Raw genomic sequence first — 18,528 nt, forward strand, 5'->3', positions numbered from 1 at the left:
TAATGTAATGTAAATGTAAATGTAGTGTAATGTAAATGTAATGTAAATGTAAATGTAATGTAAATGTAAATGTGATGTCAAATAAATAGACTGAATGAACTAAACTTAATTAGTTTTGAGGGAAAACTTCATTTTAGAGGGAAATATTGTACTTTTTACTCCATTACATGTATTACAACTCCACTATATGCATTGATGTTGCTGGCAGGTTGACACCTGAATGATAATATTCCATTATTATTGTATTAAGATATAAGAACCAACTTCTCACCCAAATCAAACTCATTTCATTCCTCAATGATTTTTCAAAATCATAAAAAACAACAACAGCAGGACACATGAAACAGTCATGAGTCGCCTGCTTCTACTTCTGTTTTTTACTGTTTTTAGTTTTCATCGACACTCTTCATCATTACCTTTTCATTCAACTGCTTAACTCTTCATCATACACTATGTTTTTATTCCATTGTGTACAGATCAGGTTATTTTTGTCTTTATAACTTGATTATATTTAATTGCATTATTACATTAGAAATCTTCATGAATCATCTTGATTATCATCATGCAAAGAAAATACAAATCTGAAGGTTAAACTGAGAAAAAAAAACTGAAGTGTGTTGAACATTGGACTCAAACTTTTATAAACTTGAAAAATAACAAATCAAATACACACACGCACGCGCGCGCGCACACACACACACACACACACACACACACACACACACACACACACACACACACACACACACACACACACACACACAGTGCGCCCACCATGGCTGGTTAAGTGCTCACTGTGGTGCAGTTCACTGTCCTGTAAACACCAGCAGGTGTCTCTGTTCGTCTCTCTGACTGCAGCTTCTCAGCAGCTGCACTTCCTGCTTCTTCTCATCTTTTTTCAGTGCAATTAAAATATTCATGTAAAAACAAAAGCTGCATGTTTTGGTCTGGCACATAATTTAAAGGAGGAGTCCGTCAGATCTAGATTTTCCTCCAGATGTCTGTCAGGAACACTTCATGCAAACAAGACTTTACTTTAGTTATTCAGTGATCTTTCTGTGTTTTTGCTCTAAATGTCACTAAAAATCTATATAATTTAATATAAATTCACCATCTGAGCCCACAATTATAACAATTTTACCTTCTGTAATTTTTGTTTACATTAAATTTTCATAAATTTATCCATTAACAGTTCTATAGAGACACAAATATTTATGTGCTGCTAATGACCTGCAGGATTATTTTAATTAAGTTTTGCTTCATATTTCTGGTTAAAAACGTTGATTGGTGCCATTTAGACCTGAACCAACATCATCATCATCATCACCACCAGTGGAGGAAGATCTTCTCATCATTAACCTGTTATTAAAAAAAAAAACATTTCAGGAATCATTTAATAACTGTCAAATAAATCATATTTCAGACAGAAAGGTCTGCAGAGTTCATGTTTAATCTACCTGCAGACTTGTTGTATCTTTCTGACTTCTAATAGTGCACAACTGGAAACCATCTTTTATTTTGTTACGTTAATAAAACCATCTTCTCTGTTATTCTGCTGCTGAATTTATTCCATCCACATGAGATTCTTCTGCTGAAACCTAAACTGGTGGCAGCCTGTGTAAAATCTTTTCCTATTTTTTCACAATTTATCAGGTGCAAAATATACAAAAAACAGTGAGAGCCAAAATGAAAATATTTCTCCTCTTCTCACACTCTCTTTATTCATAAGGCACACTAGCTCATGTTGCTGTTGTTTGGTTGGAGCTGTTTATGTTGATGTATCAGCATATTAGATGTAAAAATAAACTGGATGAACAATTGAGTCCAAATAATCCGACTGGCTGTCTGGATGTTTGATTTTAAGATATTTTCTGTTTCTCCTGTTAAAACCCCAAAAATCACACAGCTTTGATTATTTGAATGATCAACTAGAATTTGATTAATATGCAAATTTCTGAACAAACCGTTCCATTTGAGCCTTCAGCACAGCCTAATTAATCAACAGTTAAAGGAAATTAATACATACATCAATTCTGTCAGGAACATGCTTAGTTCAATCGCCCGTAAAATTGAAGTTTGAAGTATTAACTGGCTCCACAGGAAGGCTATGATTAAAACTCTCCATTTCAGCTCTATTTAGATATATAGAGTGATTTAACTCCAGGCAAATATAAAGTCATTTGCACATCTCCCTTTTTATACTTATTCAATAGTAATAATAATAATAATTATTATTATTATTATTATTATTACTATTACTATAAGCTGAGGGAGAATTTGAAGCCTACAGAGATGTACATTAGTTTCTGTTTTTCTGTGTCTTATTTTTGGTAGAAAACATCATTTTAAAACTGTCGCTGGACTTGTGCCTCAAATATTAGTTTACACTTTGCACCTGACACAGTTTTCCACAAGGTGCAAATGATAAAAGAGAGCGAGATGGCGAGGGAATAAAAAGGGGAGGGGACGGGATGAGAAGAGAAGAGAGAGGGCTGTACTGTTGTTTCAGTAGGGACTCATGCATCAAACTTCAATTTTCCGGACGATTGAAGTAGTGATTTTTTTTTCTATCTCGAAGTGAAATACTGAAATACACTTAAGACCTCCAGATTAATTACCAAGAAGTGGTCCCTCAGACTGTAGTATTACTTATCACCGCCCGCCTGACAAGCGCTCATAAAATAAGCAAGTGAAATCCATAAACTTAGCCTGCCTTAACACTCTCCCTTCATAAATATGCTTGATCCAGAGCAGGCTCCTGAACACACACACACACACACACATACACACACACACACACACACACATATATATATATATATATATATATATATATACACACACACACACACACACACACACACACACACACACACACACACACACACACACACACACAAAATATAAGTTTTAAACTGACATGTTCTTATTTGCAGGTCAATTTTAAAAATAATTGAATTGAACTGCATTGATTTTTTTTTCCTGTGATACCTTTCAAATTAAGTTAACTTGGATTTAATAAACCTTAATCAGTTTGAATTACACCACTTTACCACCTTATTTTGGTTTTATAATGAGTATAAACATTCAATAAATGGCTTAAAATAGTTGTAAGAAGATATCAGGATATTTACATTATATTTTGTATTTGCAAACAATTAAAACTTCTCCTTTAAGACATATTCTATTTTATTATATTGTAATTAATTTTTTGTTTATGCCAGTATCCATAGTTGTTGATGAATACTTTAATAAACACTAAATTCTGTTATAAACCATAGTGCCCATAAATGCAAAATAAAGATTAAAGTAAATAATAGAAAATATTTTTAAAGGACTAATTTGCCTGCAGAGACTTTATAATAGAATTCAGTCATATTAAGTTCTAACAGGCCAATAAAGTATTCAGGTCGACTTGAATAAAAAAGTTAAAAAAAAAAAAAAAAAGCACAAACAAAAAAAGCAAACACTATAAAACAACTCCCAAGAAGACAGCTCTACTTATCCTTTCTCTCAACAAAGAGGGTTAAACGGGAGGTTTCCTTTTGAGTTCTTCTTCTGGACACTCTCTCTTTCTCACATCACCATGTTTTCAGCTTCATTAAACTCCTTAAAGACAAAAGAAATAAAAAGGCAGAAGAAGAAAAAAAGAGGAGATGAGAAGAAAACAAACAAAAGGCTCCCTAACCAGACTTTGGCATAAATGTCACAGTCTAAACTCTTTATGGCTCCCTACTTAACATTAAAAACACTTTCAACAAAATCCATTTCTTGTTTAGAAACCTTCTTGGACAGAAGTCAAACATATTATTCCACAGCTAAAAAGGGGAGAAAGACAAGCGGCTTCCAAAAAAAAAAAAAAGGGGGCAGTTTCATTGTAATTCATTGACTTGTTCAAAACGCCAGGCAAAGAAAAGGGCCAGACATTAATAGCCGCAGATGCCCTCATGAAGGGAGAGTCTATGTAGGCATTATGGCCTTTGTTCGCACCCAGTTAAACTGTTTAAAAGGAGGGTTAACTCAATCCATCAAATTGTCTGAAATCGGGAGGAAATTTCAAAAACCATATGGCTTCCAAACGTTTGCGTCCTTTCTGTGCGGTGGGACACACTTGTCTCAGTATTGCTGCCTGCGGGGGACCGGCCCTGCTCCTTTGTGGCGCGTCCCATCAGGGAACGCTGCTCATTTGTCCCCACTTTTCATGCTTTACGCTCAAAATTACGGCCCAGTCCCGCAGAACAAAAAAGGTCTATAAAGGCCCGGGGAAACTGGCCCAAAACTTTGTGTTTTTGTGGCATCCTCGTCTTTTTCCCCCCCAGCACCAGATTTGTGTTTCTCACATAAATTTTTGCCACGAATGGAGAAACACGTCTGAGGGTCAAGAAGCCACGATACGCATTTAGCACGTGAAAGGGGATGAGAGATTCCGGGCCACAAAATGTTTAGAGCATCCCAGTAGAAAAGGACACAAAGGGACAAAATAGTTCAGTATAATAAGTCTAAACAGCCGCTTTTGATGGGCTAACACGCCAGATTTGGCAACAAGAGCCGTTTCTAAAATCATTTTTTTTTGTATTCAATAATATAAAATAAAAAAAACAGGCTATTATATACACAATAAAACCCCGATATTAATTCAAGAATTACAACATTAAAGAAATATTCAGAAAAGCCATTTTATTCCCATAGTAGCCTATATACATTACAGTCTGTGCATTGGTTTTCAAATAATGTCCTGATTTTAGAAAGGCACTTACAGGTGTACAAAACATAACAAATTTATAACTGTAAATCTATTGTATCCAAACAATAAATCTAAAAAGTAGCCTACAGCTCGTCAAAATCACCGCAATATTATCAGCTGTTCCTCGCCAGCGCGCGTGAGCATTCCCATAAAACGCATTAACTGTGAATGTCCGGTGGTTTTTTTTGTTTTTGTTTTTTGCCTTTCTGATCATCATCATCATCATCATCATGCACTGCAGCATCGGGACGCCAAATGTGAGCTGAAGTTAAAGGTTACAATCAAATGATGATGAGGAGGAAGAGGAGGAGGAGGAGGAGAACAAGAGCCGGCAGTGACAAACTGACTCAGTGGCGATTTGACTCACAGAAAATACAAAAGCAATTAAATTAAAAAAAAATAAAATTAAAAAAAAAAGGTAAAAATAAATAGATAATGATCACAAATCAAATCATGCATTTACATGCAAAAATATGGAAAACTGGAGCACTTTCATTGTGGTGTGAGGACAGGCCTTAAGGGGTAGAACAGGTGTGTGTGTGTGTGTGTGTGTGTGTGTGTGTGTGTGTGTGTGTGTGTGTGTGTGTGTTGGCCTATACTGTAAAAAATAATATAAGTTACTCATGTCCTTTTAGACCATATTGCTTTGATCGAAAGAAGAAGTACCAGTTCGCTAATGAATACATTGTAAAATACCACTGCATATTTCTTGTTCTGTGTTCATGCTTCACTATGAATAGGTCTATCTGTGCCGATATAAAAGTCATTACATTTTGGTACATGTTCTGAGATAAGGTATACAATATAAGCAGTAAGTTACAAGTCCTCGGGAAGATGTTTTTCATCGTCTCTGTGTTTGTTGACCTTCCAGCTGCGCCATCAGTCATCCACATCAATCTCCACGTCCTCGTCCTCTGAGCACTCTTTACTAGTTGTGTGGTCTGAGAACGGAGACAGCGGCGACGTCCGCAGTTTCTGAGCGAGCTCGCGCTCCTTCTGGCCTCTCCGCGCGGGAGACTCGGGTCGCGGGTGGCCCAGCGTGCCATTGGCGCATTTCTCCAGGTCCGCCAGCTTGGCGAGCTTGTCCAAGGGGACCTGGCCGACGGCCTTGGCCGACTCCACGTCGGCCTTCATCTCCTCCAGGTCCCGTTTTAGCTTTGCCCTCCGGTTCTGAAACCACGTGATGACCTGCGCGTTCGTCAGGCCCAGCTGCTGCGCGATCTGGTCCCGGTCGGCCGGGGACAGGTACTTCTGATAGAGGAAGCGCTTTTCCAGCTCGTAGATTTGGTGATTAGTGAACGCCGTCCGAGACTTCCGACGCTTCTTCGGGGTGGATCTTTGGCCGAAGAGGGTCATCCCGTCCCGGCCTGTGAGGGAGAGAAGAGGCTGAGTGAAAACCAGTGACTCGTGCAGGTGCAGGACTTCTTCTGCACCGCCACGGTGTGCGCGTAAAAGTAACCCGAACGCCAAAATAACAGTGAAAACGATGCTGTCTGTGACACCGACATGTCTCAGCCCTAGAAGGAATAGGTACTTAGAAGAATATTACACAGACACCACTGGGAAATATTGAGCACGAGACACGCGAGGCCATCAAATTAAAGAAAAGCGGCGATGATTTGTTGCAGAAAATGAACATGGGCCTTTGTTCGATCAAATATTTCTAAATGAAAATATGCACTAGAAAAAATATTTTTCTCTGGCTGTTGAACAAACCATTTCTGAGTGTATTTACGGACAGAATAAAACATACAAGATGTACCAAAACTATCATTTTCTGTCCGGTACTGGTCCCTAAATAACATTTTTTTTAAATCCATTTCATGGCGTAATATTTAAAAGGTGTATTTCCATCATTTCTCGGCTTGGACATTTACCTTCCGCAGCCTGTAAAACGCTGACCTCCAGCCCCTTGAAGGTCTTGCTGGCCAGCTCCTCCAGCGCGCAGAGCGGGGAGGTTTGGGTGAGGAGAGCCCGGCTGGACAGAGGGATGCCGGACGAACGGTGCTTCTCAGAGGACGAAATTAGATGAGCTGTGCCGCAAATTGTGTAACTTCGTTTCACAGACGGTTTGTTCAGGATGTCCTCGATGCTGAATGGGGTCAGCGGCTTGTTGGAGTTGGCAGGAGGCGGCAAGTGGTCCAGCGGACTTCGCCTCCTGTTTTCCACTGCATCACATTTGGCCACTTCTTTGGATGTCATCATTGGTTGTACGCAGAGTTTATAGGACTTAGTGGAAATATTCAGCGGTTAGAAAACGAGCGACGTTGTCGAGGGGAAGAAAAGTCACATAACAGTTCGCAGGTTAAAAAAAAAAAAAAAAAAAAAAAAAAAGATGAGGAGGGGAGAGTTGAGGAAAAGAAAATCTTATTCCAAAATGGGATGCGTTGAAAGTGTCGATCCTCGGGAGCAGCAAGTCCGCAGGAGTGAGATGCCTCCCTGAAAATGGCGAGGTCCAAAGAGTTGACGATTACTAACAAGTTATCATTGATTGGTAGGTAATCAATTATCTCCAGTGGCACTTTCGCCCTCTTCCCTTTCACTCTTTGACTATGTTGCAGTCCAGTGCGGGGCTTTTTGCGACTGGGGGTGTCCCATTAATTAGGACGCATGGCTGGAAGGAGGAGGAGCCCGGCGGAATTATAATGCTTTGTGCTCTTATCATCTTTGGTCTAATTTAGTCGTGTGGTGAGATACCAGAATAGGTGTATGGGGTAAATGAGGGGAAGCAGAGAGAGAGGGAGAGGGAGACAGAAGGAGATGGGGTGAAAGAAATCACAATCTGGAGACAATTTAAGCGTTTTTACGCGTAAAACCAGAGTTCAGCAGCAGTTTGCAGGCTTTGATTTAAAAGTATTTGGATTATCCGGATGATTCCAAAAAGACAAGTCGACTCGGGTTACTTTAGATGCCGCAGCTATAGTCAGAAGGAGATTTCCCTCGACCCAAAGCGTGGATGATCCTTTGTTTTGTAAAGGTAATGTAGAGCTGGGCCATACATCAGCTCTGATGATACCTCCTCTGGGGCGCGAGAGAAGGAGCAGCGTGCATCCCTCTCAGCAACGCCAAGCTCGGGCCATAACTCAGGCGAAAGGGCTCCTTTTATGTCATCCGAGAAATATTTCATTTCCTCTCTGACCTCCCAGCATCCTGCAGGTTTGCTTTTGGGGCTGGACTGAATATTTGCATTTGGCCGTGCGGCAAAATATGTCTTTTATTTATCATTAAAATGTATTTTTTAAAAAAATGTCATTCAAACGAAATATTCAGTTTTTTCGTTTCATGATATTTCAGATTTCATTTTAATCTTTAAATTCAAGAGGGAAATAATTGTAATGTGGAAAGGTGAAATTTTAAGTTTATAGGATACTGCAAGCATTTTTATTTTAATTATAATTATTATTATTATCATTATCATTTGTGTCTTTTTTTTGTTGTTATTGCTGCAGTTGTTACATTCCTGTGTGTTTGTTTACCTTTATGACAAACGTGAGATCAGGTTGCTGTACATTAATATTGCACTGATTACAGCTTTACGTCACGGTGTGAAAAAAAAATATCAACAGACATGATGGTGATGGTGATGATGATGATGATGATGATGATGATGGTGATGATGATGACGAGACAGCGAAAATGAGTACAGGGTAGCCTGAGTGTTGCCTTGTAGTTGTTTTTAAGTGTAGATGTTTTATTAAAATATTAGATGACCATATTTCCTGATTATTTTGATATTTAGTTGTTTTTTTTTTTAGCAGTAACGATATTTCCTACATTTTGTTTTCATAATGTTGAAGACAAACAACTGAGAACAGAAAAGAAACTAACAAAACAAAAAATGAATGAATGTTGAATTGTGTTTTTTTTAGAACAAACTGCCATCATCATTAACTTCCCTTTAATATTTTACTCAAACATCAGACAGCCTGGCACTTTGATTTAAGGTGCATTTATATATATTCTTTCATTTTTAATAGGAAAGAAAAAGTGAACCAACCTGCTGTCAGTTTTCAAAGGCCATCTGAAGTTATGTCCAGTTTAACTTTATCAGGTTTTTAAAGGGGGAACAAAAGGCGGCAGACAGTTTCATATTTTGCTGCTGGTGGGGGGGAGATCTGATTTCAGCCGCGTTACTGTTCGCTGGATGTTTGGTTGAAATACAAGCAGCTACTTTTGAGCACCAGAGTTTCTTTTACCTTGCCACCAAAAAATATTATGAAACCCTCAGTTAAATAGAATGATTTTGTTTGTGAAAAATAAAAAGATACATGCTTAAAGAATTTAAATAACAATAACAACATGTGGCAGGTCATTAAGAATTCACACTAGAAACTTGTAAAGCAGAGTTTGATTGATGCATCATGACATGAGGGTGAATATAGCTGGAGCTATAAAACACTGAGCTGCTAATGATAGCAATTTTCCCCCCATTCACTAACACATTAATCTAATACATACTAATTATTAAAAAAACACAACAATATTCTTCAGCAAACGCCGGTTGAGTCATTGTGATTGTACCAAACTGAAGCTGTGGAGGACCGTGGGAGTTCAGCGCCGGGCTGTTTGTTAAAGACAGATATTTGTGGCGGTGTGTCATCATCTGTGTGTCTCCTGCCAAGGTCAGCGACACGGACGGCCGCTCGGCTCTCCGTTAGCCACACAACTTAATCTCTTAAGCTACCGGACTCTGCAGCGGACGGGACGAACCACATCACTGACCGTCCTGAAATTTACCCATAAAGGCACCCCATGTGTCCCGGTGATAATCGGGATGTTTTGGACTAAATCAGAACTTTTCTCTGTAATAAACCTGGTTTATCATAATCCAGTATCATGCATGTACGATATCCTGTAATCTCCGACTCCTCCGGCTTTTCTGAAAGCAAACAATCGGCGTGTTTCTCTCCCAACCAGGTGTTGATTTAGGCCTTCCACACTGCGGTCGCTTAGCTTAAAGTGCCACCCTGCAATGTGCTGGTGACCTCATGCGGGAGGAGACACGGAGCTCGCTGCAGGCTCAGACTGCGATTAGACAGCTGCAGGGGAAACGGTCCACATTGTAGCCATTTTGTGAGACCCCAAAGATGGGTGCCACGTCTCCGCTTTCCCAAAGGCCTGCCAGTTATCTCACATGACACCAGATATAGATACACGGAGGGAGAGCGAGCGGCTCAGATGTGTCTCTCTGTTTAAAACACGTACTGTGTAAATCACACGTCATTACCAGAGGTCACGGCGGCTGAGGCGCGCCATTGGACGGCTCCATCGCGAGGGGCCGGTCTGGTTGGAGGAGAGTGGATTTATCTGGCGGTGGGATCTCGGGAGAGGCGGACATATTTTATGTGGCTAGAGATGTAATAACAGGCCTCTGACAAATCCCCGACGGCCCGGCTTCTCCTGCCTCCGGTGCTGCTGGAGCGGCGGATCATAAGCAGCACCATTATCACTGCGGTGCACGTGGACCGCTCAGCAAACGGTTTAGGAACCTCGTCTTGTTAAAGGGTCTCGTTAAAGGGCGAGGTCACCCAAATCTCTTTTTATAAGTTTAATACGTTTTTACGTGCCACACAGATATATGTGCGTTAGGTTCAGAATTTTATCGACTCAAGATCAACATTCATTTGAATAAAGTAGCTTCAGAAATAATGTTCAATAAAGAAAAACGCTACTTTGAAATGAAAACAATGAAAAAAGGTTCAACACATTACACATTGAAAAAATTACTTTTTCTCACTAAAATAGCAGAAAATTATTTGTTCATTTAAATTTAACTTATTAAATCAATGTTTATGGTTGAACTGATCTTAAATACCAAATTTGTTTTTGAAGTGGTTGAACGTTGTATTTCTTTCAGTGTAGGCAGTAAATGGCACTTTTGTTCAATTCAGTACATTCAGCTGTTTTGCTGCTTAAACATTAAATAATTTTTAGGCTTTTACTTTTTGCTAAAATACTTTTTAGACATTAAAAAGCAGGCAGTATTTTTTATGTTGTGGCCAGTTGATTAACGTTCGTTAACTTTTATTTGATAGTTCTGCTATTAAAAAAAACACGTAATATTTTATAATCTAATAATCAAACTTTCTTCTGTAAAATCTTAATGTGCAAAGTAGTTATTTAATAAATATGGCACTACAGTAGCAGAAATTACAATATATTGAAGTGAATCAACTGAAAACTGTATGAAAGTATAATATCTGAGTAAATGTACTTAGTTACTTTTAAATAACTGGAAGAATATGTGTTTAAAAAATGTCAGATCATCATCTCTGCCTTCTTCTGAAATAAAAATAAATTGATGCTTAAAAAAAAGATTTAAAAAAAAGATTTGACTCACTGATTTCTTCCAACGTCCACACAAGCTGCAAAAATAAATAAAAAGACACGTTAAAAACGGGGTCAGACACAACAGTCAATAAATTACAAGTCGTGACATTATCCCCGAGCAAGGAGAAGCAGAAACAGGTGCACCGTCTCCCAAGAAACACAAGAAGTGACCCCATGCAGGGTGCATAATGCAGAGTTATTCCCCCTTAAAGAAACCTTTTCACGGGTCTCCGGGTGGAGAAATACGAAATACACTCGCTGCTGCCGGACGACACAAAGAACCATTCAGTCAATAAATAGTTTGACATCCGTGTTCAGAGTGTGCCAACATCTATTTTTCTTTTTTTCTACTCATGATGACAGTGAAAGCTGTAGCTGAGATGTGTTTCCTGTGTCTTACCTGGTGGAGCAGTGGCTCGCCTCTCACCGCTCTGCCAGCCGGTAACAGCCCGGCTGCCCGGCCCTGATCGTCCTGGAGTGGTTTGGGGCCTGTTCACTTGTTGTTGGCGCAGCCGGAACATTCCTAATTTACAGACGGCACATTTTGAAACGGCACATATGTGGCCGTCGGACACGACTCCACGCTGCGGCAGTTTTGACCATTAAACGCTTTTGAAAACAATATTTTTTTTTATTCTTCCTTTCACAATCTGTTCTCTTTATTTAAAGGCAGTTATTTTTTATAATTATACAACTCGCACATGTTCATCTTTTGTTTTTGTAGACACGCAAGCTGCTGATGAATCCCTCCGCCACTCTTTGGATGTGCTTCATTTGAATGTTCCTCCTTCCTCATGCACACTTGGCCATAAAGCAGAGTAAGCAGTGATGCTGAAGGATCGTGTTGTTTGGAATGGCCAGGGTGGAAAAGATCATTCAATGGCTTCGGTAATAAAAACTGCCAGAGGTGAACTGAGGAGAATTATGACAGCAATCCTTTTAGTTTTTGTTTGTGGAGGCTGTTTTAAAAAAAAAAAAGATTATTCGTATTTGATGCAAAGGAGGTTAAAGAGACCTTGCGGTGAAACACAACAGAAAAATCTAATTTGTCACATTGAGAAGTGTAAATATCAGCTGTATTTCTGTTGATTACTCAAATGTAAACTGCATCAAAGCTCTGATCTTTCATCATCACAGACATCCAATCAGCTCAAAGCTTAAAAAACAGGTCACAACGGATGCAGTTGGGCCTGTTTTAAACCATAATGCAGCTCATGTAATGCAAACATGTATTTAAAATATGATAAGAGCACAGGGCCACTCTAATTACATGAAGTGGATTTGGGTTGTGTTAATTCAATGCCCAGAGGGGGCTTTTCCAATATGGCCGCCTGGGACCGAGTGCCGACAGGTCAGCTGTTCTCTGAGAGGAGAGGAATGTCTTTCTTCCTCCTCCTCGCTCCCTCCATCCTTTGTCAATTATTTTCCTCTCTTTTCTTTCCTCTCTCTCACTCACTCTTCTCTCCGTCGAGTCCCCCCCCCCCCCCGACACACACAAACACCAACACACAAACACTGTCTCTGAGAGATGGCCTCTGTCTTTCAATTAGCCTGCAATGGCCCTCTTACAAGGCTGGCGTCTGGCGAGTTAGGCCTGCAGCAGATGCTGCTGTGGATTGGCCGTTCATCTGCAGCCTGCAGACTGTATTGAATAGTCATTAGGGTGGAGCTGACTATTCATGACAGAAGAAGTGGCTTTGTGTGGGAGGGGCAGCTACTACATCAAGTTATCTTTATTCTCTTCTTCCCTGTGGGGTGTTAAAAAAAAACAACTGTGTTCTGATTGGGGGGATAAACAGATGATGAAAACAGGACTCTGCTTGACACTCATCACCAGTGTGACTTCTATTTTTAAAGTCGCCGTGTCTTGTTATATAAATGTGATTGGAGATGGAGAGGAAGAAGCAGAGAGACAGAAGAACCCCCCCGACAGGGAGAAGAGCCACGAGCCGGTCTGTTGCATCGCAGCCCGATTTGTCGACTCTCAGTGGGTCCCGTTCATGAAGCACCTGGCAACCCTGCACAGAGGAATATGGTGGCTGCCATGACCATACACCAACACACACACAACCATATGCCGCCATTGTCATTCCAATGAGTTCGGACAACATTCACTTTCGCCTCCTTTCAGCGAACTCTATCAATACAAACCCCATGTGGAGGGGCCCGGGTCAAGAGGGAGTCTCACTACAAAGTGGCTGCTGACACACACACACACACACACACACACACACACACACACACACACACACACACACACACACACACACACACACACCCTGGCGCCTCCCTCGGCTCCTCCCCCCCTCCTCTCCTGAGCCCCCGTAGGCTGGACTGAGGAAATGTGAATTAGCTTCATCAATGCAGAGGTTAACATTGCGCAAAGATGATGTTGACCTCTCGTTGTATTCTTGGTTTGATGTCTTTCTTAGGGCCAAATGCTTATGAATAAAAATGACGAGGGGAGAGGTTGACAAAGGGATTTGTCTGACTAATGCCAAAGGAGAACCCCTCAGGGAGAGCCTGGTTAAGCCCAACACCACCGAATCCCCCCCTGCAGTATTATCAATCATAGCGCGGCTCACACGGTGCTGTTATTGTTTTTGCCATAATTGCGTCAGAATAGCTTTCATTTGTCACTAATGAAAAGTGTCTGCATTCGTCATGCTAATGTGGTGACAACATAAATATTACACATGGCAACCTATAGCGTCTTCACAAACACGTACCATTAAAACGGGCCGGAAACATATGTGCTGCCAGTTTGTGGCCGTATGGTGATAAACTCATTTAATTTCACTTTAATGTGTAGAAATTAAAGGGTCAATTTACCCAAAATTACACACACAAAAAAAGCACATTTTCTCACAAAAACTAGAGATATCTACTCATGCAGACAGTTTTAGTTTTATGTGTCCAGATTTTGGGACATGTTGGGATATATAATAATAATGATTCCAGAGCGAGGATTATTTCTCTGCTCAAAAGCAGCTCCAGGAAAGAGAATTTCTCACTGTTGATTATCTAAAACAACCGAGAAATTGTTCCTGGAAAGGCACATTGCTAATATTATAAAATATATTTGCACCACAAATCAAATGTAAATTAAGCTTTACATGTAATGAATTGGTGTTCTATAAAGAAAATTAAATCTAATTAAATTCCATATTTCTTTTTAGTGTCAGAAGGAAAAATTCTAAGAGAAATAAAAAAAACCTCAACAAATAAAACTACTTTTATGGCAAAATTCCCATCGAAATAGGTGTTGTTGTTTTTTTTTTAGCAATTTGTGTGAACCGACCCTTTAAATCGATAAAAGAGAAATGTGCTTATTCCCTCTAATGTAAAGAAAAATGTTTCCTGTAAAGTGACAGCTTAATTTAGCAATTGCTGTGACAAATTCAACAGAATCAGCACTAATTTCACAACCAATTGAAAATAGATTTGATGGCCTCTTCCATAAATGTGTTGGTGGTAATAACCGTTGGTAAGAACATAAACAACAGAAAACCTGAGGCGAGAGGGCCGAGGTGAGGCGGCTTCTCAACCTTTGACCTCCATTTAATTGAAAAACGTGTCAGTGTCGGTCGGTTACACATTTCAAACCGGTTTGTTTTAAAGTGACACAAAAAATCTGAACTACAAGCTTGAAATGTGTTTGTGTGACTTTCTGTGCGACCGTCGGTGCACGTGCTCGTCTTTGTGTCTTTTTTTGTGTGCAAACAAATTAAAGACTGCACACTCCCACACACACTCACACATTATATGCTCCACAGGAGCCGGGCTCGTGTTTATGACTTTATTAAAAAGCATCTTGTTTCATATCATGCTCTCCCAGCAAAGAACCATATAGCCAATATATCACACTGTTATTGTAGGTAATTAAGTCCAAAACTTGGTGTTATACGGCGCCTGTTGTGCATAAGCAAAATTGACCATTTTAATTGCAAAGGAAATATTTGCTTGCACTTTATCTAGCGTGAATGATAGTATCACTCTTCTTTATACTGGAGGAGGAGGAGGACCCGGAGAAGATAACGCAGGCATTCATTATACTAACAGTCCCCTTTAAAAATGAATGGTAATGAGACACAACAGCTATTTACTTTGCTTTAATGCTGTGGCAAGTAGTGCAACCCCCCCTCCCCCCCCGCACCACCCCCCCTTCCAGCAAATAACCCCGCTGCTGCTGCTGCCCAAAGCTTTTTAAGTCCTCGGACTTGTTACACTGCAAAATACAACAGTGCATTAAAAATTGAAGAGATAGAAGAGGAGCCCAGAAGAATCCACCTGGTGCTGATTATCCTGCTAATCAACACCGCGGTGCAGCACAACCTGCTTTCCACTGCTTCATTCTTTCTTTTAAAACATTTTTTTTTTATTACTATGGAGGATAAAATACCACAGCATCCTCCTCCATCTATCATCATTTCCAGATCTCATCCTCTCGTCTTTGTGTCTTCCTTTTTTTCGTCTCAGTGTCACGCAGTATTGTTCACAGCAAGCCCAATAACCTGCGTCTCTCCCTCCCTAACAGATGAGTGTGGCCTGGAGGAGGAGGGCTGCCATTCATCCAGATCTGCGCCTGTTCCTGCCGTTTAAACCCGAGCAGGCTCGACTAATGCTCCTGCCTCACTTCTCCGCCGCGCTGCTGCTGCTTTATAGGCTTTGTTCGCGGCACCTCCTTTATTTCCCTCTCCATCCATCTCCTTCATATTTTTCACCTCCTAATTCTCTCCTCACCTTCATCTCTTTGTCCTCTCACCAGCTACACCTCCACTTCCCTCCCTCCCCTTCTCTTGTGCTTTCGTTTTTACCTTTTTTACCTTTCACATTCCTCCTTAGCAACTGCTTTCTCCACTGCCTTCTCCTCCTGTTAAAAAAAAAGAAAAGAAAAGAAAAGTCGGTGGCGTTGAGCCGAGGAGGACACACTCCACTTAGATAAATATCCCCATCGCTCTGAGCAGAGCCAGGGAGATTTATTCATCCACCGAGCTGGCAGAAAATTGACTTGTTTCATGGGGGCAGGCTAGTGACGCATCGCCATGAGAGGCAAAGAGACAGGACGGACGGAGGGAGGGAGGGAGGGAGGGAGAGAGGGAGGGATGAGGAATGATGAAGAGAGGAGGCACATGGAGAGGGAGAGAAAGAAAGGATGGGGAAAAAAAAGGGGAGAAAGAGTAAAAGCGATTTAGGGAGAGGGGAGGGAGAAAAACGATAAAGAGAGATGAGAGAGAGTGATGTCCCTCCCCTTGTACCAGAGGATAAAGCCAGTGGGGTGGTGAAACAGTGATGAGGGAAATGGTACAGCTGACATTTATATAAGAGGATATTGATGAAGCAGAGACAATAGCAGACTCAATCCACTCCTCCTCTTCCTCTTTTGCCTCCTTTATCTTGTTTACTTCTTCTCACTCTTCCTGTCTCCTTCCACTCTCTCCGTCTTTGGACTGACAAAGTGCCGTGATTGGTCACTACATCCTCATCGGGGCAGAAGGGCCACAACCTTGGGTGACTTGAGACTCCGGCCGCCGATGCATCATCGTGATAATCTCGTATTTTTTTGCCTCCAACGGGCCACAGACGCTCCGCGGCCCGGCGCCTCGTCCCAGAACAGAAAAAACTACAGCGATCCCGTGTTTCATATCACGCTGGTGCTAACACAGCAAATAGAGAGGAGACAAATGCTGCCTCCCCTCGGCTTCTCTGAGGAGGTGTAGTGAAAGGAGGTGTGTGTGTGTGTATTTGTGTGTGTGTTTGTGTGTCTGTTTGTAAGTGCATATGTGTTCTGGGAGCGATGGGGCGTGGAGGATTTCTGCTTGTATCAGCACCTGGGCTGCACCGAGTGAAGTATACAGGGGAGAAAGATGGGGGAACTGGGAGTCTGTGTGTGTGTGTGTGTGTGTGTGTGTGTGTGTGTGTGTGTGTGTGTGTGTGTGTGTGAGAGAGAGAGAGAGAGAGAGAGAGAGAGAGAGAGTTGGGGTGGGGGTGAGGGTGGGGTGGGAGTGGGAGTGTGGTGGGGGTGGCTAACAGGGAGTGGAGTAGAATATAATTTAGTCGCACTGAAGCTCAAGGCTCATGTCAACCTTGGATGGGAACCCAGGATGATAATTTGAGTTGGGAATTAAGTCACCAATCAATGGTTATATTTATGCTGAATCAGTGGTTTATTAAGGAGAAGGAACTCAATCATCTGATTGCCTGTGTGTGTGTGTGTGTGTGTGTGTGTGCAGGTACATCTAGGTGGGAGGATCAGCTCCCTCCTTCCCTGCGTGGTGTTTTACGCCCTGCTTGTCAGTGGAATAATGCATTGCTTGCTGATTGTACTATTCGACGTGTAATTCCTCACATCAACAAACAAATCCTCCGAAACCTAAATGTTGTTTGTCACCGCTGTTCAAACCACGAGGGAGCATGAAGTGACTGATACGGCATCTGATCCGCCACCTAAAGTTCAGTTTCAGAGAATCACCGTGTTTAATTCGGGTTCTTGATTCAAATATTGCAGTTGTGCGTTCAGGACGCTGAGAATCAGGGAGATCTCCTGTTTCTCCTGTTTCTCCTGTTTCTGCTGTCAAGTGAAAGCAAAGTGAAAAATATCCTCGCCGTCATCCATTTAAACCAAAACAGGGACAAAGTGGAGCTCAGCAGGTCAGTAGTACTTCTACACAACATTTCAAAGGCAACCGGACTTCTTTAAGTTCCTTGAAGACGTTTCGCTTCCGAAAAGCTTCTTCAGCTATTTCACTTTATTTTCATCTTATGTGTGCAGAGAAAAGAACATTTCACTTTCTCTATCCAGCATAGCTGCAAGAGTTTTAATCTCTTCTACATCACGTGTCTACTGTGGTTCATTACCAAGTCAAACCGGATACAAACACACTCTCAGTTATGAATGTTTTAGTAGAATTATTGGACTTTACTCACAGTAGATGTGAGATTTTCATGTCCGGTTCTCTTGAACACGTCCGTGATGGCCGACTGCAGCTGCTGTTCCTGCAGAAGAGGCGAGAAACAAACTTATCAGAGACAATATTCAAATCCACAGATGATTGAGCATCAAAACATAGATTTTCTGTCAGTTTAGAGTCGAGTATTTAAATCAGGAAACTATCTGATCAAAGAAGAAGCAGACAACAACGACTATTAACTACAAATCTGATGACGCGTTTGATGCCAACTGTAGAAATGTTGTAGATTGTTTCTGAACCGATTCAGTCGGTCTTCAAAAACACCCTGAAACCAGCAGTTTGAACACGGTTTGGCGTGACCCGGCTCTCCTTCAGGGAGCGGAAGGTGTGCGTGTAAATTCCACATATGTGGGTGTTTGTACCTCTGGAGTCGCAGCAAATGTGAGTGTCAGACGTGTCGGAGAGGCACCGTGACCTTCTCTCTCCGGACTGTAACTCAATCAGAGCTCAAGGCGTGACACCGTAACCCTGCGTGGCAGGAAG

The 18,528-nt window shown here is 41.2% G+C and overlaps 1 protein-coding gene across 1 annotated transcript; it reads right to left on the reverse strand.

Moving 5' to 3' along the window:
* Positions 1 to 4,685: 4,685 nt before the first annotated feature.
* On the reverse strand, positions 4,686 to 6,949 carry LOC138192385 (transcription factor LBX1-like). The gene is made up of 2 exons (XM_069139754.1): positions 6,622 to 6,949; positions 4,686 to 6,111 (listed from the first exon to the last, which is right to left on the reverse strand). The coding sequence occupies exons 1-2, from the start codon at positions 6,947 to 6,949 to the stop codon at positions 5,624 to 5,626; spliced, it is 816 nt and encodes a 271-aa protein (XP_068995855.1). The 3' UTR covers positions 4,686 to 5,623.
* Positions 6,950 to 18,528: the final 11,579 nt, after the last annotated feature.

Source organism: Embiotoca jacksoni, unplaced genomic scaffold (genome assembly GCF_022577435.1).
Source record: "Embiotoca jacksoni isolate LCO1_2020_lvr unplaced genomic scaffold, fEmbJac1.0.p SCAF_85, whole genome shotgun sequence".
Taxonomy (NCBI): Eukaryota; Metazoa; Chordata; class Actinopteri; family Embiotocidae; genus Embiotoca; species Embiotoca jacksoni.

What these genes read in the sequence shown, in the direction of transcription:
- LOC138192385 (XM_069139754.1), bottom strand. Translation starts at nt 6,949, where the DNA reads ATGATGACATCCAAAGAAGTGGCCAAATGTGATGCAGTGGAAAACAGG. An exon ending in CGTTTTACAGGCTGCGGAAG is followed by an intron (nt 6,112 to 6,621) that starts GTAAATGTCCAA and finishes TCTCCCTCACAG; the next exon opens with GCCGGGACGGGATGACCCTC.